The sequence below is a fragment of the Aspergillus brasiliensis genome (assembly GCF_001889945.1).
Source record: "Aspergillus brasiliensis CBS 101740 unplaced genomic scaffold ASPBRscaffold_5, whole genome shotgun sequence".
NCBI classification, from domain to species: Eukaryota; Fungi; Ascomycota; class Eurotiomycetes; order Eurotiales; family Aspergillaceae; genus Aspergillus; species Aspergillus brasiliensis.
The window spans coordinates 1097470-1121021 of NW_027137446.1; the positions used below are offsets into that span (position 1 = coordinate 1097470).

General features: G+C 50.7%; 10 protein-coding genes across 10 annotated transcripts; 3 read left to right on the forward strand and 7 right to left on the reverse strand.

The window, feature by feature from the left end:
* Positions 1-104: 104 nt before the first annotated feature.
* Positions 105-1105, reverse strand: ASPBRDRAFT_124654 (EI24 domain-containing protein; the record flags this gene model as incomplete). Its single annotated transcript, XM_067617714.1, has 3 exons — positions 105-222; positions 291-874; positions 1007-1105. 3 exons carry the CDS (start codon positions 1103-1105, stop codon positions 105-107), a joined length of 801 nt encoding a protein of 266 aa, XP_067479918.1.
* A 298-nt stretch (positions 1106-1403) lies between these two features.
* ASPBRDRAFT_549344 (uncharacterized protein) lies at positions 1404-2828 on the reverse strand. The gene has a single exon (XM_067627317.1). It carries the CDS (start codon positions 2558-2560, stop codon positions 1415-1417), a length of 1146 nt encoding a protein of 381 aa, XP_067479919.1. The 5' UTR covers positions 2561-2828; the 3' UTR covers positions 1404-1414.
* Positions 2829-3095: 267 nt separating this feature from the next.
* On the reverse strand, positions 3096-3698 carry ASPBRDRAFT_54484 (uncharacterized protein; the record flags this gene model as incomplete). Its single annotated transcript, XM_067627241.1, has 2 exons — positions 3096-3574; positions 3635-3698. 2 exons carry the CDS (start codon positions 3696-3698, stop codon positions 3096-3098), a joined length of 543 nt encoding a protein of 180 aa, XP_067479920.1.
* On the forward strand, positions 3525-4603 carry ASPBRDRAFT_42401 (uncharacterized protein). The gene has a single exon (XM_067624795.1). The coding sequence runs from the start codon at positions 3923-3925 to the stop codon at positions 4205-4207; it is 285 nt and encodes a 94-aa protein (XP_067479921.1). The 5' UTR covers positions 3525-3922; the 3' UTR covers positions 4208-4603.
* Positions 4604-5402: 799 nt separating this feature from the next.
* Positions 5403-8087, forward strand: ASPBRDRAFT_195350 (PA and RING finger domain protein; the record flags this gene model as incomplete). The annotated part of the gene is made up of 2 exons (XM_067620854.1): positions 5403-7672; positions 7730-8087. 2 exons carry the CDS (start codon positions 5403-5405, stop codon positions 8085-8087), a joined length of 2628 nt encoding a protein of 875 aa, XP_067479922.1.
* A 709-nt stretch (positions 8088-8796) lies between these two features.
* ASPBRDRAFT_42403 (leucine-rich repeat domain-containing protein) lies at positions 8797-10844 on the reverse strand. Its single transcript, XM_067624796.1, has 2 exons — positions 9927-10844; positions 8797-9858 (listed from the first exon to the last, which is right to left on the reverse strand). Exons 1-2 carry the CDS (start codon positions 10514-10516, stop codon positions 8910-8912), a joined length of 1539 nt encoding a protein of 512 aa, XP_067479923.1. The 5' UTR covers positions 10517-10844; the 3' UTR covers positions 8797-8909.
* Positions 10845-11536: 692 nt separating this feature from the next.
* On the reverse strand, positions 11537-11962 carry ASPBRDRAFT_195352 (uncharacterized protein; the record flags this gene model as incomplete). Its single annotated transcript, XM_067620855.1, has 1 exon — positions 11537-11962. The coding sequence occupies one exon, from the start codon at positions 11960-11962 to the stop codon at positions 11537-11539; it is 426 nt and encodes a 141-aa protein (XP_067479924.1).
* A 3882-nt stretch (positions 11963-15844) lies between these two features.
* ASPBRDRAFT_54487 (uncharacterized protein) lies at positions 15845-16689 on the forward strand (the record flags this gene model as incomplete). The annotated part of the gene is made up of 2 exons (XM_067627242.1): positions 15845-16194; positions 16281-16689. The coding sequence occupies 2 exons, from the start codon at positions 15845-15847 to the stop codon at positions 16687-16689; spliced, it is 759 nt and encodes a 252-aa protein (XP_067479925.1).
* Positions 16690-16962: 273 nt separating this feature from the next.
* ASPBRDRAFT_123483 (uncharacterized protein) lies at positions 16963-18880 on the reverse strand (the record flags this gene model as incomplete). Its single annotated transcript, XM_067617605.1, has 4 exons — positions 16963-17894; positions 17961-18303; positions 18383-18653; positions 18705-18880. 4 exons carry the CDS (start codon positions 18878-18880, stop codon positions 16963-16965), a joined length of 1722 nt encoding a protein of 573 aa, XP_067479926.1.
* A 2680-nt stretch (positions 18881-21560) lies between these two features.
* Positions 21561-23390, reverse strand: ASPBRDRAFT_42406 (uncharacterized protein). The gene has a single exon (XM_067624797.1). It carries the CDS (start codon positions 23316-23318, stop codon positions 21876-21878), a length of 1443 nt encoding a protein of 480 aa, XP_067479927.1. The 5' UTR covers positions 23319-23390; the 3' UTR covers positions 21561-21875.
* Between the last annotated feature and the right edge of the window lie 162 nt (positions 23391-23552).

Consider the following 23552-nt stretch of genomic DNA (forward strand, 5'->3'; position numbering starts at 1 on the left):
TACTAATTGTACAAGAGACAAATGAACAATACTGAACTTTTCATCTTAGTTGTTTTCACCGCAGTCCATCAATGCATACAGTATATCCCAACTCAAAATACCTACTACTGCATCGATTTCTCCCAATCCGCCGCCCACAACGCCGCCCCAACGGTATTCGTAAACGCAAACGCAATTGACACAAATGGGACCATTTCCAGCGCGAACGCCGCCATTCCGAACCTACACCAAAGTCAGTAAGCCACTACAGCATAACCAACCCAAGGGGAAGGAGAACGATAAGAACATACCCAGTATACTTCCCCCTCCACCTCCCGACCCACCTCTTCCTCTCGGCCTTCTTCCACCCCTTCAACCCAAACCACCTCTCATGCACCCCCTCACCCACCTTCTTCCCCTGCACATAAACATACACCACCGTGCCAACAACCGGCACGAAATTCAGCGGGAGCAATACCACCGACCTGACCAACATATTCCACATATTCGTCTGTCTTTCCTCTACTTCTTCCTTGCCCCCGAACCGGGAGATAGCATCATCGTTACCACCCTTGTTTTGACTACCGCTCTTCTCAAGCAACACCCCCTGCCCCATCTCCACGAGCGTCGCATCAAACGTATCAGTGATTGCATCCGCGAGGAGAAACGACCTCGCGAGAAAGGTCGTGATGGTGGACGATTCGCTGAGGACGAGTAACGCGGCGGAAAAGGGGGCGAGAAGGGGTCCACTGGTTAGGGACATGATGGCTGCTTGAGGGACGTAAGTGAAGAAGAACATGGCTGTGGTGACGCCGACGCCCAGGGTGAGGGTTTTGGAGGACCGGGAGAGGAGGGGTTGGCGGAGTTTGGGGCGGTTGAGGGTGTAGATTATTCCCTGTTTATTGTTAGTATCGTATATAGTTGGTTAGTTGTGTGAGGAGATTGGAGTAGTGTAGTAGTAGTATAGGCCCATAGGGAGGTGAGCTAGCTAGCTAGCTAGATAGCTAGCTGTAGGGGATGTGCGCACCTTGATTGGGTAGAAATATGTCCCTGAGAGGACAACATCTTTGGCGATGGCCCGGATGTGGGTCGCTTCGTCGATGAGAGCACCGGTTATTTTGTTCATCGTTGTTGTGAGGCTTGATTGTGGTTGGCAATAGTGGTGTCCATGAGGGAGGTGTTTTGGGGGAAAGGGAAACTTTTGGATGGCGGTGACGTCGTCGGGAGCTACTCTCTCTATCCATTAAGTGGGGAATGCCCGATAAGGAAACATTTTATATTTTACATATGTTTATGGTTTTTCTAATTAATTACAGCCAGTCCCTGCTCACCCATATTAAAATACATATCGTAGGCTCTTCATCTCATGAAAACAACATGCTCACTTCTGATGGTACATGGAAGGCACCTTAAAACATAAGAAAATAGTTGCAGCTCAGTCAAAGTAGCTATGATTACCGTCCTTGCTGGGCGAACAATAATAAGGATCCACGTCTTCGTAGTCGGCAAAGTATGAAGCCTGCTTCTTGCGGTCTTCAGAGACGTAGGAGTACAGATTGAGAATAGCATCACCCAGTAGCATTGTGGTCTGCTTCTCTTTCTCAGTAGCACAGTTCTCTGCAATTCCCTTGACTTGCTGACGGAGTCTGTCTTGTCCGCGTCCATCCTTGTGAAACCACAGCTCTGCTTCTTTGACGGGTCTGGTGAGCCCGGGAGGAGTTCTCAGGCCACCATGAGCTGCGGAGCCATTGTCGAAGCTAGACACATTGGCTGTACTGGCAGACTTGGTCTCAGATACTTGGCTGTCCTGGGGCGTATGAGTCTTAACGGGCTTGGTCTCCACGGCGTTATCCCAGAGTGGCACCTGTTCATTGTCCGGTTTGGGGCTTTCAGGCTTCTGTGGAACGTTCTGGAGCAGTGCGGTGACCTCTTCTTTGAACCTGCGTTGTTTCTCCTCCCTTTCCAGCTCAAGAGTACGCGCGCGCTCCAAACGAGTAGCTGGGTACTGGGCCGCAGGACCCGAGATCTCCAGACCAGATGTGATCCGGGTTTCAGGGCGCCTGAGGCGGGCATGAACTCGCAGGGACTCGTATGGAGATTGGCTGTAGGTTTGGTCGAAGTTGGCTCCGTAGAGTTCCAAGGAGGTATGCTCCGAGACCGATTCACGAAGAGGCGTGCCCACTGAATAAGAAGACTCATAGGATCTAGTATAACTCAGAGGATTCCGTTGGAAATGGCCATCGTCGCTGCTCTCCCATCCGTGCGATTCCAGACGCGAGGGGGTGAAGGATTCCGCAGGCATGCTCAGTTGACCGTCTGCGTGTTTTGCACGTTGCATCGCTGAGAGGTGAGATAAGGCTTGTTGTTGGCTCATAGGACGTGGTTCTTTAAGGTCACTATGAGACGACAGATCTGTTGGATGCTTCCGGGTTCTGGCGCCTCTTTTCGAGGTCGTCTTGGTGCACAGCTGGGATAAAGGTATTGGCTGCGAGGAGGCCAGATCCTGGTAGCTGTCCAGTTCGTGGTCTTCGTCGCGGTACACGGCGGACGGCCTGGTGAAGAGTAGACGACGAGACGCCATGATGAGGTTGCGCGGTGAAATCCGGTGACAGAGACAGCTAGAGGAGGACGACTAATCGAAAGAGACGAGGAAGCTAGTGATGAAACGATGCGATGTCGGGTCATGCCATGAAGATGCACAACACAGAATTACGCGCACTTGCACATTATAAGTTGCGAGGCGTACCTGCCCACGTCGGGAAGTGCAGTCATTCACTTGTTTGAACTGACGGGTTTGCTGTGTTACGCCGAAGACTCTGCTGTCTCTGCCATTCACTGTGATTCTTGATGAACCAACAGTAAATTTCATGCTGAAGGCCCTGCAGACACTGAAAGATACTAATTGATGTCCATGGCTGCCCAACCACTCTCAGAAGGGTTACGACCAGCATCAAAGCCAGAGCTGAAGTGAACTTGTGCGCAACAACTATCAGACTACGCAGCATTTTCAACGGAATCTCGATTACTATTCTGCATTCAAATTACTCCATATCCATCATACACGTGTAATCAATAAATCAACCTTTGCATGAGACTGATGATACTTGCAAGTGCCTTTACCATTGGTTTCGCTGCGTACCACCAGAGCGCACGTTATCTGGGCCCATCGAATGGTAGCCCATCTTACCAGAGTCCAACCGGTTGGTAGGACTGTACTCATAAGATCCAGTGTCCTGGCTGTAGTTGTTGTCTCCTCCACTACCTCCGAAGCCCTGACGTGCTTCACTGTTCATAGGTCGCGATTCATATTCAGTTCCCGAGCCACCGTACCTCTCCGTTCCCTGTCTATAGTCTCCGGAGCCAGCCCCATAGCTACCAGTATTACCATAGTCGTAGCTGCTGGACTGAGATCCGTAGTTGCCGCCGTATTCACCACCAGTGCCCGATCCATATGTGTCAGTCCTGCGCTCGTAGTCGCCAGAACTGTAGTTCTCCGAGCTGGGTTGAGAGCTATATGAACCATCGCCAGGTCCATATCTCTCTCCGCCGGTATTATAGTCGGCCATACTTGGCTGGTCACCATGACTCCCCTTGCCTGGACGGTTTTAGAAGAAGTTTAGAGGCAAATGAAAGGAAAGATCAGGGATCTTCATACGGGAATTGGAATTGTTGTGATGGCCAGTTAAGGCATCTTTGACCTTGTGCATGAGATTCGACATTATGTAGATATTAGGTAGAAGACAGGAATTAGCTAAAGCTGCTTAGATGTGTGATCAATAACTTTGACCCAGCATGTCGTGCGAGATGTGCACTCGTTCAAATAAAGTCAAAGTCCATTGTGAACTTGCGGGCGGGGATGGAGGCCAGCAAGGGCAGACAATGGATCGAACTCCCGCGGGGGATGACGTTGTGTACCAGGGATCTGAGAGGAGGGTGTGGGATGATGGAGGAAATGGAAAGCGAGGATGGGGAGGTCATTCACGTCATGCCATTCAGACAGCTTCCATCCATCCAGCCAGACGATGGGTTGGCCGATGAAAGCTCCGCAGCACAAGCCACGGAACCCTGGGATGGCACGCCACAAATCAACCCCGTTTGTTTCCTTGCAGTCCCACAGAACCAAGAATTGATGATGGTTCTAGATTATCCATTGTATGAAAGAAGAGGAATTTTCCGGCAAGGTGAAGAAGACGACTGCTCTCTAGGTCACGTGATTTATCTATTATGATGGTTCATGAAGCAGGCCATGATCATATTGTTGTGAAATATGCTTATAGACAGAATGAAGAGTGTCAACACAATTTCTACAAAATACTACGTAGTTAGGTGGGGGTTCCCCATTGATTTGAACAACAAACTCACATTCCGAGGCACATGAAACGAACCCCCTGCGTTGTCGATCGCTTTGCCCATGAAGTCAACGGTGAAGATTGCGCAGGTGTGGGGATTGGACGGGAAGCCAACATATATTGATCTGCGGGGGTAGAACAGAAATCAGTGGGTAAAGTGAGGACATGATAAGAGGGAAAGTCGCTCTACTAGTATCATTTGGGGGTACGGTAAAGTAACGGGGGTGTTGTGATACAAGCATTACTATAGTTACAGAGAGGAATGAGATGCTGCCATGTGCCACACTGTAGGGAAGAAAAAGGTCTCGTGAATCAAAAGAGTCACTAGTCATTGACTATCTATTTCTTTTAAGTCAAATTTCAAATCGACGAACTGCTGATAAATTTGGGCAGCCCAGAATGCACGGGCGCAGGGTCTGTGACGTAGTTAGTTTAGGGGTGCGAAATGTATGGCGGTTGCCTGACAAGCCTGAGGAAGCCACTAACAGTTAGTTAGGGAACTCCCCTCCTCAGGCAGGGAATCCCGTGACTGTCGGACTGACTGCCACAGAGACACTGACACAGACACTAACAGAGAGTGAGAGAGAGACACGGAGGGACAGAAAAAGAGGCTGTGCTTGCGTGTCCGGCGACTCGCTCAGAAGCTGATCATTCTTCCTCCTCCCCAGTCATCCCATCATCCCATCCCCATCGTCTCCATCCCCTTCTCCCTACTTCCCTACCGTCCATGTCCCTACTCTTCTTTACTCCCCGTCATCCTTGTCTGGTTGGCTTCTAAGTACCGACCCGTCATTGTTTGACCTCGACAACTACTACCTACTACTAGGTTACTCACTCTCCTTTCCCATCTTGTTTCCCTTCGCACCTACCCTCCTTCCTTTCCCCTTCTCGTACTCTCTCGATGAGTGTCCGTTCGGTTGCGCTTCATCGACCGTCTGATTGGTCCTAAGAACATCGCCCTGCTGCACGAAACCCGCTGGTCCTGAGCGTTGATCTCCCTGGGCTTCTTTCCTTCCCGCCCCCCTCGGCCAAGCAACATCTGTTCTATTGCATTTCCAGCGCACCATCTCAACTATGCGACCACCACGTTTGCTGCTTATCGTCTTCTGCCTCATCTTCCTCCCCATCCTCCTCACATTCTTTTCGGCTTTAACATCCTCGCCTAGGGTGTCCACCCCCGATTCACTCGCTGGTCGAGCGACGGGACTTCACGCCCTTTTCTCCTTCAACATCCCCTCGTCCCTATTCCCGCCATCCGCTATCATCAGCCTGACCGATGACAACTCCACCTTTTTCCTGGCCCGACCTGCTGCGTTTGGCCCTCTGCTTCCGGACAAGGGTCTCAGCGGCCAACTCTGGATTGGCAGTGGCTTTGGGGAACGAACAGCCGCTGGAGCGGAAGGGGAGCTAGGATGCTCCGATATCCCGGGTTGGGGAGAGGGAGATGGTCCGAAGTCAGGTGGAGGGGTGGATAGTACAACTGGGAAGTCGGGGTCTACTCCTGGGAACGAGCCGACCGTGCCACAGAGCCATCGGCAAGCGATGCCCCAGCCAGATATCGACCTGCAGCATGACTCTGGTCCCAGAGCGGCATCCCCCTTGACAAATGACGGCACGGATGATCATCTCCACCACCCGCTGCCCGAGTCAGAAGTGCCGGACTCAGGGGCCACGGAAAAGCACGGGGAGCCCTATTCAAACCGACAAGCTGCCCATGCTGATATCCAATCTCTACAAGAAAGCGCCGAGATCAACGGCAAGGTCGTCTTGCTGAGTAGGGGCGGCTGTGGCTTCTTGGAGAAGGTCAAGTGGGTCCAGCGGCGTGGAGGAATCGCTTTGATTGTGGGGGACGACACCCGAGGAGGAAGCCTCGTCACGATGTATGCACGGGGTGATACATCCAACGTGACGATCCCCGCCCTCTTCACCTCTCATACAACAGCACACCTGCTGTCATCCTTGGTCCCTCCGCAAGGGGAGGAATCGGGCGCAGATGATGGCACAGGAACACACACCAAAATCTCCACTCATGGCAGTGCTGGAAAACAAGCCACGGCTACTACCTCGGCCACGGCGTCGCCAACTTCCAGTCACAAAGCAGTAATCCATGATGGTCCAGTGCCCGCAAAGCAGAAGTCTGGGCTCTTCCACGCTCTTCTGTCATTGTTCGGTCTCAGCAACCATGGTGGACCCGCATGGTACCCACCGGAGGACAGTCGTCGCCCGCCAAGCAGCGGAAACATCAACTGGATTCTACTGGATCGCTGGGACGAACAGGAGCCATCGCAGGATGATGCTGAGCGAAAGACCTCCCGAACGAAGACCGATGGTGTTGCTGAAGACCTCAAGAAATCAGGTACCTCGTCGAGCAGTACTGACGGTGACGGATTCGTCATTGGAGTGCAGGACTGGAGAGATCCAGACCTCGTGGTTCCGAAGGGCAGCGTCCTCCCATCGCCTACCAGCACCACCGAAGCCACTGGGAACAGAGTGCATACTGGGGTCAAGGGCTCGCACCCCACGCCTGCGACTCTGAAGGGTGGCAGCATCACTCCAGGAAGTGGCGAGTATCGCACTGTCGAGAAGTCTAGTGTCGACAAAGAGTCGAAGATGGAGGACTCCGGCCACAAGTCGGCGTATGATGTGAAACCAGGGTCCTCTTCCCAGCGCAATGGTTGGTTTGCCAGGCATTTCTTCTGGGCAACGGACAAGCCAAGCCCGAGCCCAAGTTCCAGCGCCCATGGGCAATTCACCACCGCAGACCGGAAACTGCATGATGCGACGACTCAGAACGGCCAGGGCGTGAATGCCGCCGAACATGACGGCTTGTGGGTCACCCTCACGCCAACGAGCATGTCGACCAGCCCTTTCTTTGATACCCTTCTCGTCTTGGTTGTCAGCCCGTTACTCACGTTGACTGTTGTCTACGTCCTATTGTTGCTGCGGTCTCGTATCCGGCGTAGACGGTGGCGCGCTCCGAAATCCCTCGTGGATCGCCTCCCTGTGCGAACTTATCATACCATTACGAGGTCGTCCTCTTCCTCGGGGACGAGCTCGCCGCGATCCGTTAGTCCTGGTCCAGTGTCGCCAACCTCGCCGTTGCTGGGTGCGAAGAGCCGCTCGGGAGCTCAGCTGTCGTCTCGGTCCCAGCAAGAGTCACATGTCCAGGACGCGAGTGCATCTAGGACATCATCATCGAGGAAGGGCAAATCGGGGTCCACTTTGTGGCGACGCAAATACACCGGCCGCCAAGTGGAATGCGTTGTGTGTCTGGAGGAATATGTGGATGGACAGAGCAGGGTGATGAGTTTGCCCTGCGGCCATGAGTTCCACGCGGAGTGCATGTGAGTAGCTGATGCTAAGTCTGACAATAGCCATATCCATACTAACGATGCTTACAGCACGCCTTGGCTGACGACCCGCCGACGAACTTGTCCGATATGTAAAGGCGACGTGGTTCGGTCAATGTCGCAGAACAAAGCGGCGGAGGCTCACGAGTCGGCAGAGCCGATGAACGAGGAAGAATACCACCCCGACGCAGGTTCTCAGCATAGTTCATCCTCCGCGCCGGTGCCGATTAGCGGAGTGAGCGAAGACGAGACCTCGGACCTCGAGCGGCATGCTGGCTCTGAAGCAGCTCTTCTCGAGGGACAAGCATCCTCGGCACCACCGAGTTGGAGGAACTTTGCCGCCCTGAGCTACTCTGCTCTCAGTGGCGATACGATCTGGCATCAGGCTCAAACGGACGGTAGCCGGTGAACTGCGTTGTCTTGCTTTATATTATTTACCGCCCCTGGTTCCATTGGATGTATGTGTTAGTGGAGGTGGGGGTATTCTGTCTTTGCAGCGTTTTCCTTTTGTGAGCAGCATTAGCGTTGTTTTGACACCGTCCTTGCTTGGTTGGCGTTGAATGGATTTTATGGAAGCCGTAGCGACATGGGCAGGAACAGTTCAAGTTTCAATTCTGCACTCGCTTGTAATATTACTAGACTAACCGTGAGCCACTGGGAGTCACTATATTCCTACCGGTGCTTAGAACGTATTCATTGCCTTGACATATCGAGCAAGTACCCGAGACAACTGAACCCAGTCCTTTTAACGACAGCTTGAAAGTATAACCGCGTTAGTCTGATATTGCGGAATCAATGATCACTCCTGCTGGCAAAGTAGGTATCGTTCCTAGCCATCCCAACACATACTGTGCGGTAGTAGCAAGATCCCATGAAGCAACATAGGGACTCGGACCAACATATCTAGTACATCAGTTGGTCTTCATGAACTCGCCCAATAGCTAAACCGTCACATAATAGCAAACTGTCGTGGAGATCTCCTCGAACATCATTCTTGTATCTTTCACGTACCCTTATGTATATAGTACTTCTTGTGATGCATAGTATGGCACCATCCATTACAGAAAGAATCATACTAACTACTCAATACTAATCAGAATACAGTCAATTACATTATACACATACATACACATAGCCAGTGACTTACTATCTATATTCTATACACACATCCCCACCCCTACTACATACATACATAGATTCCTATCATGAACATGAAACATTCAAGGTTCAATTAATTTTCAGGCACACACCCCCAACTGCACCCAACCCTCCTAAACGGCAACGGCCGTAACACCTCCCCCGATGCCCGAGGTCCCTTCAATCCATTCTCATACGTACTCACATCCCACCACTCAATCCACTCTGTTCTCGCGAGCACGAACCCCCGATGACATGATGAGCAATTCCTGCCCCCTGCGTTGCGGACTTCCTTGGCTTGTCGGAGTAAGCGGGTCATCAGGGCCGGGAAGGTCTCCATTTCTTCGTCGGTGATGAGGTCTGGGTATGTGGAGCGGGTGAATGCGAGGAGGGAGATTTCGCGGAGGGAGGGGACGCGGGAGATGTTGCTGCTGGTGCTGCTGATGCTGCTTATTGTTTGGTGGTTTGTGGTGGTGGTTGTGGTTTGTTGGGTAGGGGCTGGGACTGGAATGCCTTCGGCGTTGTAGTATGTGACTGGGCCTGTAGCAACGTGGACAGGTGCCCATGCTTCCTCCGGGGGTGGACCGTCATATGTGACAGACTTCATCTGTGGTTCTTGCGTCTCTTGGTCCTGGGGTACGTGCCATTGGGCGATGGGCTGGTCTTCGATTTGGAGGAGGGGGTTAGGGCGGACGGTGAGGTGTTTGAGGTCGCCTTTGCGGATGAGGAAGAGGAGTTCCCAGGGGAGATGGGGGAGACGGTTCACGGAGAGGTTTACTTCCTGTAGGAGGGTGAGGGTGCGGATTGCCGGAGGAATGGAGGTGAGTTTGTTGTAGCGGAGACTGAGGACGCGGAGAGAGTCGAGGTCAAAGATTTCGCTGGGGACTTGGGTGAGGGCGTTGCCGGCGAGGAAGATGCGGAGGAAGGGTTGTAGGGAGGTGTAGACGTCTTCGCTGATGGGGGGCTCTTTGATGGTTGGGAGCTTGGTGAGGTGTTGGAGGGGAGTGAGAAGATTAGGGGGGATGAGGCGGAGGGCGAGGCCACTATCCATGGATATACGTTAGCTGTTGATTCTTGATGATCAAGGGGAGAGGAGAGGGGAGAGGAATACCTCAAATCAACACTATCCTCCCCTCTCTCGAGACAATCATTCACAATCCCCCGGGCGACTTGATGTTCGCGCGGTTCTTCCTCGACTTTCCTGAACCCCTGTTGACTCTGACTCTGCGGCATCACCACGTTTGAACCTCCATTCGCATTCCCACTCCCATGCGAATTCAACCAGTCCTCTCCCAAATCCGCATCAGAAGGCAAGAACCCCGACCCCGGACCAGAATCATAGTCATCACTCCCCATCCACACACCACTATCCACCAACCGCTTCTCCTTGAAATCCGCGCGTTTGCGCTTCGCGTCCTTGTCCTTCACCATCTCTCCCCACCACGTGCCGCGGTACCGGCGCTTCCGGCTCACAGGCGCATTATTGTAGTTCTCGAGTCCCGAGGCGGGAATATCATCGCTGGAGAAAAGCGCGGGGTCACTAGACGGTTGACTGGAGCGGTCATCAATGAAGCGCGAAGGGAGGCGGTGGTGGTGGTTAGCATGGCGAGTTGTCGCGTGACGGTTGTTGTTATTGTTGTTGTTGGAGTGGTCGCGATGACGGATGCGCGGTGGTGGGGGGAGGGGGATTTCGTGGTCCATGATTGTGATTTGCACTCCCGTTCGCGATATATGTGAGTAGTAGTCTAGTATGCTTGATTGGGAGATGCTGTGTGACGCGATGTGATGCGATGCGATGCAAAGGAAGTAAGGAGGGAATGGGTATTGATGCGCTCAGTGGCTCTGGGATGGATCACCTCACTCGGATCATGACGTCCGGTGGAATGTCGATCGATCGTCGGATGGGATGGGATGGAAGAGTTCCGGAATGACGGGAGAACTCGAGGACCAGAGGGAATGCTGGATTCTGATGGGCTGGAAGGGGATGTTGGTGCTAGACTTTAGTTGTTTACAAGACGCGTCGCGGTGGAGCGGGGCGGTGATCCGCTTGATAAGTTGACGGTGAACTGATTGTTTGATTGACGGATTGATAGCTACCCGGCGGGAGACTCTCGGATCTACGGCACTGTGCGATTCTCTTTCAGTTATCCTATGTAGATTCTTTTCTCGTAGAGTCCAGAATCTGGATTAGATTTACAATTTCTTGAACTGGACTGCGGCCCTCATCACCAGGGGCAATCGCAACATGAGTACCGCTAACCATCTATCAAGCCTGCAGCTAGCAGGCAGTCCAACAGCTGAATAAAAATTATGGATTATCTACATATACTACCAGCATAAGGCACATCCAGATCACGCAATTGATTGGGTCGACCCTATACAAACACTATGCACAGCTTCCATCACGGCCGAACCCCGAAGCGAAGTCAAAAAGTAAGAAGGTAGAAATAAAGTCCATCCCAACTGCGGTGACTCACCGGCAGTCAAGCCATCAACTCGTCATATCCGAAACATCATAAGGGGTATAATCAAGAAAGTATCCGTAGTAGATCGGCCCATTGTCCCGAGCACAGTCGTGACAATGTCCCGTGGAGAATCAATATAGGCGGTCGAAGCAGAGATAAAAAGGTGTGTGTAATAATCGAGTCATGGTCGAAACCATTCCTCTCGTGGTTCCAGCGCGTGACGAATATGCGACAAAGCTGGCAGCGCTGAATTGACTTAGAGCGCGCCCAGGATCAGCGCCATAGATCCTGCAAGCAGCACAGCAGGCATCTTGGCAACCATGCCGTCGGCTCCGGAAGTACCCACGGCAGGGGAAGTAGCAGCAACGGCTGAGGTCTGGGCGGGAACGCTCGAGGTCACGGTGACCGAGGCAAACGACGAGGAGGCACGCGCAGAGGAGCTGACGGCCACAGAGCTGGAGCTGGCGACCCGGCTGCTTGAAACCGCGGGGCTGCTGGGAGTAACAAGCACCGAGGAGGTCGAAGGCGCCACGCTGCTAGCGGAGGTCACGGTGTCGACGCGGACCAGGGTCTCGGTGACATAGTTGGTCACCGTCGAGGTACTCGTGGTGTCGGTACCCGCAGCAACAAGCTGGGATGCCATGAGGCAGAGGACAGAGGAGGCGACAGTGCTGAACTTCATGGTGACGAGTTGCTTGTTATGATGATTTGTTCAATTGAAAGGTTTTCGAGTTGTGTATATGTACGTTGTCGCAAAGAGGCTCTGGCAGAGACTGCGCGAGTAGATCAAACGAGTGACGAAGAAGACGCAAAAGAGTGAGCGTCGAGAAGAGCAAAAGCTAGCGAGGGTAAAGAACGTGGGGAGCACTGCTCGAGACAAAGGATTGTGAAACGATGCGATGTCTGAAGACGCGCCGAAGGGGGAAAAAGGAGGACGAGGGGGAAGGGACTAAATATGAGCCCCAGAGTGCCAGAGGGTCCGTTTAGACCCAACCAGTCAAACTCGAACCCTCACGAGCGCTGCCCCGGAAAAAATTGCTTGACGAGTCGCAAGGGGCACGTCTCGCCTGCCTATTGGCCTGGGGCACATTGAGAATGTGACCGGGCATTTTTCACGTCGACACGCCGTCAAGTCGGTAAACAAATCACCGGGCCACGTTACTCGCCAGCGCATCCATTGTTGTGCTGGCTGCGCTTGGCTGAGGCCCGGTCGGTGTGTGCCTGACTCCTTTTCGAGCGACGATCGCCAGTGTGCGTTGCTTGGCCGAGGATACGGTCTGCTCTAGTGAACTTACTAACCGCAGCGGCGTGGAGGACCAGGACACTGGATTAGCTTCGGTTCCTGAGTTCTGATGGTGGTCAGCTGGAGTCGCCTGAAGATTTCTCCTCCACAACCGTTCGGCTGTGGCTTTTGGGAAGTTGGGAGCCGTGGTTGTCACCACGGAAAGCCATGCCTGTGTCTCTCTTCGTTTCGACTCACCACGCATCCGGTACTCCTCGCTACCCCCTAGCTTGGGATTCTAGATTTGAGACCATCTGAAGCTCGAGCGATTCGGAATTTATCGGTCGATAGTCTGCGTTGGAATCTCGCAGCCAGTGCTGATGATGACCGAGAAAACCCCTGATGGATGGGAGGGATGGCAGCGGATTCGGAAAGGAGAGCCGGCAGAAAGAGAGACAAACTCCACTGGTTCGTTCCTGACTAGCGAACGCTGCATCCACTCGTCATCCACCTGGTGGCCCCAATGACTCTCGCATTTCCTCCTCAACCGCTTCGCCAAACTCCGGCCTCTCCCGCTAGTCCTCTCTAGTCCGGTGCAGGAACCAAGGGACCATTGTGCCCTTGCAGCCGCAATTAAACTCAATCGTGCGCATTTTTGAGCAACAACTCGCGCCATACATATATGAAGTTATGAACCCCCTGGCCCCGGCTTCAGTTGCTTGCTCCGTCTAGATGTCCATTTTCCCGGTGAGTTCTAGAGAGTTCGGTGTGTGAGCTAATACTAGTCTAGCCTGTCTGTTTGGATGGGATACATATGCTCGTAAGGGGTTGCCACGTCATCTCTTCAGTTGATGGCATGAACGGCAAGTATTCCAGGACAGAATGCGGATAATAATAATGATAATAATGAAGAAGAAAGAATTGCTTAGAATGAATTATTGGTGCACTTGCATGAAAATATTACCAAGAACAACTATCAATCGAGACACCACTCAGGCAGCCCCTGATGCTGTACTGGTGGACAATTCTAACACCGCCAGCTTTGTCACGCTAGTGACCATGGGAAGTCTGAGGGTCTAGCAGGAGTACTTCCTCGTGGAAACGTCTGCTCGTATATCAACTACAACTGGGGCCTTTTTCCGGTCGGCTATCCTTGTGGCTGCTGATGCCAATGTGGGGGCCAAGCAGTAACCCCGTATTTGAAGCCTTCGTGAAGAAAACATTCGCTGTAGCGATAGGAATGTTCAGGGATAGAGTATTCTGACTTGTAAGACCTCTTGGACAATAAGCTCGTCTCCAATTTCAGGGGTGCTATTATCTTGCGGTGGCATCCCTGAGTGCAACAGAAGCGGAAATTCATTCCCAGGCTCATCTGCAAGGGACAGCCCAGCTGATCGTAAGGCTGAGCGTTCAATCTAGCCCCATTTTATACGCTTCTTGGGGGCGAATACGATGTCGATCTGCTTTCCGCCTTGCTGAGTGCCAGCTGCTGGACCCTGAGTGCGGGTTACGTGCTTGTTGCCTCCGATTATTTGCTGAAGAGCTATCGGTTAATGACAGGGACTGAGAGCCATCCTAGTACACAGAAAAGATCAGGTCTATCAGCACGTAATGACTTGTATAGCCGGCAGAGTACTCATATCCATAGCCGTCGTACATGAAGACCCGGGGTGCAAAATCTTGACCTAGATATGTGTACTGTCCAGGTGAATGGCGCGCCGCATATTCGGCCACTGATACTAATGCAACTGTCGGCGCAGAAGCAGCTCATGTCAAACTAAACTAGCGAGAGTGTCAGCCACGACAGGAGACATCCCTAACAGACGTGAGTGGGAAGATGCGCCATGGTGCGGTCATTGTCTCAGGTGCCCTTCAAACCTCGACTGTGGACGAAGCACTAAATCTATGCCAACTTGTCTATTTCTATAGAAAGTGAGGTCAATATATATCCGCTCATCTGAATCCTACGAATTGCTCTCGATATCGCCTTAAACGATTGATGGGTATGGACTGTTTAGCGCTCAGCTCGGCATATATATTCCTAAGAAGCCTTGGCACTGGGAATAGGCCGCACGACATCACATCACTCATCCTGAACCGTATGCCTGAAGAACCCGGGCTCATACTGGGCGTCCTGCTATTGAGACCCGAATGAATATTTTGATATCGATTTGGGGAGTCTGAGACATACTCTTCTTTAATTAGAGTATCCAATTCCAACAAGTCCGCGGTCCGGCCCGCTATGTCGCCAACTTAGCAATGTGACGTGAGAGGATCGAGTGTACCTCCTTTGACACGAAAATCAATGACCTTCCTGTAAGTACGAGATTTGATCATTAGCTTACTCAAGACATTCTCCCCCACCATGCCGAAGACTGCGCCCACTTCGACTTCCGATCAACCCAGTCTCGAAGTCATAATTGCTGATGACCTTATCGTGGACCACCACCAGATACAACAAAAAGGACTATCTACACAGGCGATAGATCCGATGCGCCAATAGACTTTCAAAGTATGCTTGAGACTGAACTTTAGTCGTTTTCAGATGGTGTACAAAGTCAGTCTGAGACAGTAGAAATAGAAGTAGATTACTTAAGAAGTCTACTAAGAGATTTCGCTATTCTATAATTACTGCAAGCCTTCATCAAACTTTCATCGATATAAACAGTATATCACAGAAGCTTGAACTCATATCAATTGAATAATTAGAGTTATTCTATTAGTAAAAGCTTTTAAAGTTAAAATTTTATTTGGTATCAAAATATTCTATATTTTTGTAGCTTTTTTTTCCCACTATAAATCTGATCGAGATCAACGATGTGAAGTAGCGGCAGCTTATATTAAAAGTATCTCTTCAAAGTGAGGGTTAAATAAATTCTCCCCTTTCCTTTGGGATAGTCTGCATACAGACTATACAAGTCGAATATAGGAATAGAGTTGGCAGCTGCATCTGAACCAATGTCTCATTCATAAGATCTATCCACTGCTTTCTGTTTCTACACCATCACCAATTAACTGCGTCATCGGGGCACCTGGAGGAGATACTCATCGTGCAACTGCCATTGCAAATACTAAACTCCAATTGTCCCGACCATAAGACGTGCCGCAACATCCGTTGACCCCTAGTTCTCCGCATCCTTCGTGTTACTGCTTACAGACATGATCTGTCAATCCTGAGGTCAAGGCGCAGCCTTGTCAAAAAGCACTCATGTGACTCCGTCTACAAGCGAGGATTTATTCCTCAACATCCCGCTATTTCAGACCCTTAAGTAATGAACAGGAAAAGCCAATCTATTCTGATTCATTGCATATTTCGAGACACATCCTCTTCCCCCCCCCGCCATGCCAAAAACTCCGCCCACTTCGACTTCCGATCAACCCGGCCTCGAAGTCGCGATTGCTGATGGCCTCATCGTGGACCATCGCCAGATACAACAACAACAAGGACTAGTATATCACGCAGGCGATGGATCCGATGCACCAATACCAGTGGTTCCAGAACAGGGGGCGGGGCTTGATACAAAAAATCATGAGGCAATAACTGTGGGGGAAGGAAACAACTTAGTGAGAAGGACAATATGCGGTCTTCGTCGGCCATACTTCTTCATCGGAATTATTATCGCTCTGATTGTTGTCGCTGCTGCTGTAGGGGGAGGTGTTGGGGGTTCTTTGGCTTCACGCAAGGATTCCAGGTGAGTATTTGTTGGTTTTTTCTCTTTGGACCGAATTATCATCTATATGAGTGAATGACGAGTATAACTTCCTCTTTTTCTACCAGCTCCTCGACCGTAAATACATCTGCAACACCTACTATTTCAACTTCTACATCTACAAGCACCAGCGAAGCATGTCCTGCGTCCAACGGAACAACCATTACTGTCCAAGGCACGGAGTATACACGGTTATGCGGCATAGACCTCTGCTCTTCCACTGCTGGTTGCTCCGAGATAACCATATCGGATGACACATTGAAGGATTTCACCACAAATACGCTGCTTCAATGCATCCAGCGATGCGAGTCGTATAATAATGTAATAGCGGGATCGGAGTGTCAGGGTGTGAGTTGGGATGCGAATGCCCCGACTAGCTCGAATCGTACCCATCGATGTTTCTTGAAGAATGCAACGGATATTCGGAAATCGGCGCCCAATGGGTGGACGATTATGAGTGCGGTTCGAAATGCGTGATGTGATTTTTTTCTTCTTTGGATAAACAAGTTATATACTTATCATAATGAATATAATGAATATAATGAATATAATGAATATAATGAATATAATGAAAGGGTTGCTTTCAGTAAACTAATACCAGTAATGGTTCTCTCAATCCTAGACAAGCTCGTGAATTAATACTAACTAATATTTCTCAATATACCAAACGACATCGAAATCAGCATCACAGGCCAATATTTAAGCATTGACAACAAACACAATATATACAAAACTCTCTTTTCAACCCATCTAAAACAGGACCTGTCTCACATCCTTATTATCCTTAATCTTGATATTCTTCATCATCAACACCCACGCAATCGACAACCCCATGACCGCCGTACCTGCAATCATCATATTCCGCTGACTCCACGCATAAGCATTCTGAATGGCAATGCGCGTCTCCGACCCCACCGGATAACTCAACTGCACATCCAACGACTCATAAATCTCCGCCCACTGATCCTTGGTCTCATCGGGCAACAGCTCCCTGAGCTTCTGAGGCAGGGTATTCGTCCAAATCGCACCGGAGACACTACTACCGACGGCACCACCCAAGTTACCAAACGTGCTCAGCAACGCCAACATCGCAGCGTAGTCCTCATGTCGGGACGCCGCCAGGACAGCAACCTGCTCGATGAGAATCAAGGTACCGCCACCAACCGCCAGGAAGATCTGGCACATGCACATGTATCCGATGTTGAAGCCGGGTTGGCGGAAGTAGATCATCAGGCCGCTGGCTAGGAGGTAGAGCGGGAGAGCCCACATGAGCAGCCACTTGAAGCGGCCGGTGACGCGGATCAGGTATCCGCAGCCGATTAGCCAGATGGGGTCCATGAGGTCGAAGATGGCGCTGATGTATCCGGCTTGGGTGAGGCTGGTGTTGTAGACGACTTGTAGGAAGGAGGTGAAGTAGCTGGCCCAGCAGTAGTACGAGACTTGGTAGGTGATGTCGAGGAGACAGGCGCCGATGACGGTGCGGTTGGCGATGAGGTGGTAGGGAATGAAGGGCTTGGGGGCCCCCCAGCGCTCGTAGGAGACGAAGCCGACGAGCACGACGAACCCGACGACCATCATGGCGATGATCTTGGCGGATCGCCATTCGCCTTCGGTGTTACCGGCGATGTTGAACGAGGTGAGGAAGAGGATGAGACCGCCGATCATGAAGAGGATGCCGATGACTGGTGGGGAAGGTGTCTGTTAGTTGGAGATTGACGGGCTGGTAGGGGTTAAGGGGGGAGGCTTACTGTCAAACTCGATGATGTAGAACCAGGTGCTCTGCCACCAGGTCCGGGTGCTCCGGGGCTTGTATTGCAGGCGTCCCTCTTTGTCTGCCTTGCGCTTGGCCAGTTCCCAGGTTATGATCAGAGGGAGTGCGACGATGGGGAGGATGATGCAGATGGTTCCGTAGGCCCAGCGCCAGTTGGTCTCGTGGAATTGGTTGGAGAGGGGAGAGCCGGCGAAGGCAGTGATAATGTAGGGAGAAGAGGTGAAGGCGTAGGCGATACCTCGGTTGCGGAGGGAAGATGTATCGGAGGTCATCACGTCGACACAGAAGATGACACCAGTGAAGCCGACAGTGTAGAATGCCTAGCAGTGTTGCGTAATTAGTATATCGGCAATTCAAAGCAATAGTCTTGTCATTCATAAAACACAGAGATGAACTCACCTGAGCAGCACAGTATGTGGCGATATTGTTGCAGCCAGCCATCATAATCAAACCCATGATAGCAATCAACACCATGATGCAGACACCCAGGGTACGATCCCACAGGTTCAGCACCTTAGCAATAGGCATGACACAAGCAGCGCCCATGACACTGGTAATGACAGTGATCACCGTGAGCAACGAGTGCTCCGAGAAGTCACTGGTGATGTACGCAGACAGGTTCGCGGTCAAGCTGCTGTTCAAACCATTGACGAAATACAACAGCCACATGCTATACACTCTTCAGCAGTCGCTCGGAAGGGACAGGAACCAAGCTACTCACGATGCATAAGTGATATACAGAGACTTCTTCGACCAAGAAGCAGTAACTGCTTCAGCGACGCGAACACCATCCTGCTTATCCTGCTCATCCTCCACAGGCTGCTGAGGAGTATCGGGATCCAAAGAGATCGGATCCTCACTGACCCCGGTGGTGGTAGGAGGCTTGTCAGAGGCCATTTTGAAAGCAAAAAAGCACAGCAATATGCCCAAAGCGCTATATCATCAGTGGTAGGAGAAAGTTTTTTCAAGAACTGATCGGCATGGGAGGAAGGATATGCGCCATGTTATAAAGGCTTGACATGGGACGATGATTTCTTCGCCTCCCACACGCGTCCCACACCATCCCAGAGCTTTTCCCAGTCCCGAATTTCCTGGCGACCAACGCGAAAGAGGAATTTGCGCTGGCTGTGGGTGCTGGTTCAGGCTTACAGTGGTAGTGGAACTCTAGGCAGTCTTGTCCTCTTGGCAAGCTGGCGACACCCCGTTCCACTTCGGATCAGATAATTCTCGCAGCTTGTGTCAGTGTGGTTCCATCAGGAGAAACATCCCGAAAAACTCGCAGAAAAAAATTTCGTGATATTGCCACAGTTACATCCCATCTAGAACGTTGAATCGAGCTCACGATGATTTCATATAGTATGTTGTTGTAGTCTCCTAATGTTGGTGCAAGGGTCTGGTGTCCCTGCTCCACTTAGAGACTCCTCCCCTAATTTGTTTCCTGGCTCCTCATTGCACCATCACGACTCCTAGCCTCCACTGTTCCGCGAATGCTGGTGGTCTGCTATTTTCCCACGGGGCCCGAAAGGACCCGATTCCAGCGCAATGATCTTGTTATGGTTCTTAGTGACGGTGACAAGCGGGCCGTGATAACATCGAGACCCACGGACATGCACTGATGGAAGATGATAAGATGGATAAGAATTGAATTTAAATTTTTGAGGGCAGGAAAGAAGAAACCAAGGAAGGTAACTTGGCCTTCAATCTCGGTAATGCATGTCATCCGTGCAAGAAGACTGCTAAAATGTCCACGAGAGGACATGATCATCATCACCACATAAGCCAGGGGTGAATATGGGCCAGCTTTTTCTCTCTCCCCTCCATCGGCAAAAACCCGGCCATTTTTCCGCAAGACAAAGGCCGCACCAGCCGCACCAAAAACAAACCCATCCAGCCTGTTTTTAACGAGAGGGGGAGCCCCGGTAAGGGAAAGGTTCCAAAACAAGCCTAGTCAAGCCCGAAATATACTTGGCGGGTGCCACTAAACCTTATTCGCCGTATCTTATCTGATTTTGTATCGCACAATACCAGATCAAAAACACACATCCTGCAGCCCACGGCATGGAATCCCCAACACCAAATCCACCCATGGGGCCCTCAAGCCATGTCAGAATTGGACTCCGGATAGATTGGGGCACTACTAACCATCGCTACTTTCTAAAATGCCTGTCCCTCAGCGGGGACTATTAATTAGATGGCTGCCTAATATCTGGGTTCTCCCCACCGTGGAATATTCATGTTTCCCTCTTTCTTCCGGAGATTGATAACGCATGACTCACTCGTGACCGACAGCCAAGAGGTAAGCGAGGTGTGGATCATGTTGTGCGTAGGAGTGCGCTCTTGGCACGTCCTTGGCGGTTGGAAGAGCTTTTCCGCCGTTAGCTGATGCTGGGCATCCATGGTGGAATGGGATGCGTGGAAGGCATACGTAAAGCAGATTTCAGCTACAAATTATAGAATGACCTCTGGTCTAGACATATACGAGTGAGCTATGCAGATACGTAATGGGCTTGAGTCATGGAGAGTGAAATAGATTCTCCGTGTCCAGACATCGGACAAGACTGAGCACAGACTGGAGGGCAAAGCAAAGACCTAACAAGAGTCTAAAAGTACGGTTACAAGAGCCTTCGAAAATTATGTGGCAAGCATGTTATTATATCATGTCAACTGAACAGGACTATATCGATGGACCGGCCATGTCCGTCCAGTTGAACCTCAGGTGCGGCCCTCTCATGGTACAGTGGAGCTCACCATATTTACCATGGCTCTTCATCCCTACTGTCTTTGAACAATATCTGGGTAGTGACCAAGAAAATAACGTTATATACCTAGGTACGAACATCAATCACTCGACCAAACTCGCCTACCATCTAGTCAGGACATCAGTCAATTTCCAACTTCAAGCCATCCGGTTTCGCAGTGACCAGAATCACCCCGTAGCCTTATCCAACTAAACAAACAGAGTTACTAGAAACCAACAGACTTCTCCTACTCATAATGTAGTCAGCCCAACTCTCAAAAGTTATTACTAGGCGCCAACCGCGCTATAAGAAACGGTACCTGAAAAGATCCGCCACACTACCAAACCTGTTATGCTCCCCCCTCAGAACCGGCGGAAGCCACATTACTGGCCATGGGTTACGAAGCTAGTACCTCCTCAAACGATCTAGGGGCTTCAGCGAAAGATTTGCTGTTCATATGAACTCCGACCTCGATAGAAATCTGTTGTCAGCGCCGTTATCGGCTTTGGTCTGTTCGCCCGTGTATCCGTCGTGTCCTAGGAGAAAGACAAGGATATGAGATGTAATCTTCGCATTTTAATGGCAGTGACACTTTAGGGTGGAAAACGGTGTTTTCTTAGACATGGCTAACAAGTTTGAGAGATGGTTGTTCTGACACGAGTTCATACGCATTCATAAGCACCCTCATAAAAGAGTCGTTGATACTACTATGTTCTAGACTTTGGATTGGTACTGTTACTTTGTATTGCCTGGGCAATATGTATCTTATGGTTTAACTGTTAGTCTCGTTACGCGAGATGCGTTACATCCTGAAGCATCTATTTTAATCCACGTGCTGTCGGGTAGGCTGTCGGATTATTATATTCATCGTCTTCTCCCTCAACGCCGTTCTATCTACACGGATTTGCCTCATATAACTCTGCTTGACAGAAATAATTCATCCATTATAAAAGAATGCCTTCACCCCTGTATAAACAACACTGATCGCATTTTGATGTCTTGATATGACCAGAGGCTGTGGCACAAGTATCCCACTGGACTGCTCAGGAAGGGAAAGTTTCTGTTAAGTCCCCGTCAGAGAAAATGTGCCTTGATATTGTTCCGATTCTAACCTCTTCATAAACAAGCAGTTTAGCACAGCCGCAGAATCCCTATTAAGAAAGCCCGCCCTCCTCCTTAGCCTTCAACTTCATCAGCACGAACTCATCTATCTTCGCCCTTTCATCAGGACTCAACAGCTCGATCCGATCTTTCAGATCGCCGTCGCCAAAGAACCTCCGATCAATCTTAGCCCAGTATATCATATCAAACGCCCAGCTCTTTCTCGCGGCATAGTTAAGCCAGAAATCACCACTCTCCCAACTTCTCAGCATATGTCCTGACAGTCGGTCGCTCTCGTTCAAAGTCCCTCGGTCAATGGCTGCTTGCTCTTTATCTTTAAGCACGTTCAGGAACGTTGGCAACACCTCCTCATACCTCGCTATCCAATCATCCAAACCCGGTTTCCAGAGTTCTGGAAGCTCGAGTAATAACCAAAAGGGTGGACTGTGAGCGAATCCAGTAGGCGCCGCGTAGGTAAATTCCCAGTCTACCACGCTGGTCATCTGGTGTTGGTCGTTCGCGAGGACGTTACCGGGTCTGAGATCGTCACAGAATAACTTGAATGGGCCAGAGTTGTCTTGGCAAAGCTGATGTTGGCGAGTGATCTTACGGAAGAGACATCTGGCGATGTACTTGGTTCGACAGTCTTCCGCGGACTCTATCGCGTCGTTGCGTTGAGAGGACAAGTGGATCATGTGCATCTCAGCTAGTGCTTGATAGTAAGATGAAGCTGTTTTGAACGTGCTTTGAGGGAGTAACTCTGGTGCAACCCCGCCTAGTTGAACAAGCTCATTCATGTTAAAGGTAAGCGGACGATGCTTGACTACCCACGTATCATCAAATTCATCGTCCTTATCAGCTTTATCAATGCATCCAATCTCAGCAAAAGAATGTCTCGAGACCTGCAACATAATATCCGCCATCTGACCATAAACCCACTCAAGTCTCTCCTGCGAGACATCCGGATCCAACATCGGTCTCTCATCGCGTGACCGGCCGGGTACATTAAGAGCATCAATAAAGTCGCCTTCATTGGCAACATACTCCATGATAATAAATGGTCCTAAACCATTCGGACTCTCCTCCGTCATCCCATAATGAAGGATATGAGGTATACGTATACTAGTAAAATACCCCAAAAACTTCATCACTGCCACTTCACGCTGAATCTTCTCTTCAGGAAACATGGACGCACCGGGACATGGAAACCGGATGATGGCCGAGCCTCCATCTTGGAATAACATCCGGAGCCAAGCATTGAATGATCCGCGTTGGGGAGCGAAGAGCTCCTCCGGGACACCTCCTCTGTGTTTGTCGATGAATCGGCCGATTTCTCGTAGATTGTCCGTTTCGAATAGTTTGTCTCTCCAGGGGTTGAATGTCGAGTCGCATTGGGTCCATAAGATGTCGTCGTAGTTCATGCATTGGGCGGCTAGGATGGGAGGGGGTGGAGATGGGGCTGGGGGTGTTGGTTTGTTGTTCACTGGGTCTGTCATAATCGAGTGAAGCGACTCAATGAGCGAGGTGATGGTATTCAACCATGAAGAGAGACTGGGTGTCCTTGTTTAAGCGCTGAGGCATTCAGGAGCTCACCGGCTTATATCTTCCATCTGACCAATCACATTACTCGGGCTGGAGTGGTGATCGATCGTATCGTGCCAGTGGAAGTTATTTTGTGGCATTCATAATATATAGTTATTCATCTAGTAGAGCTATCGAGCTAACAGGTA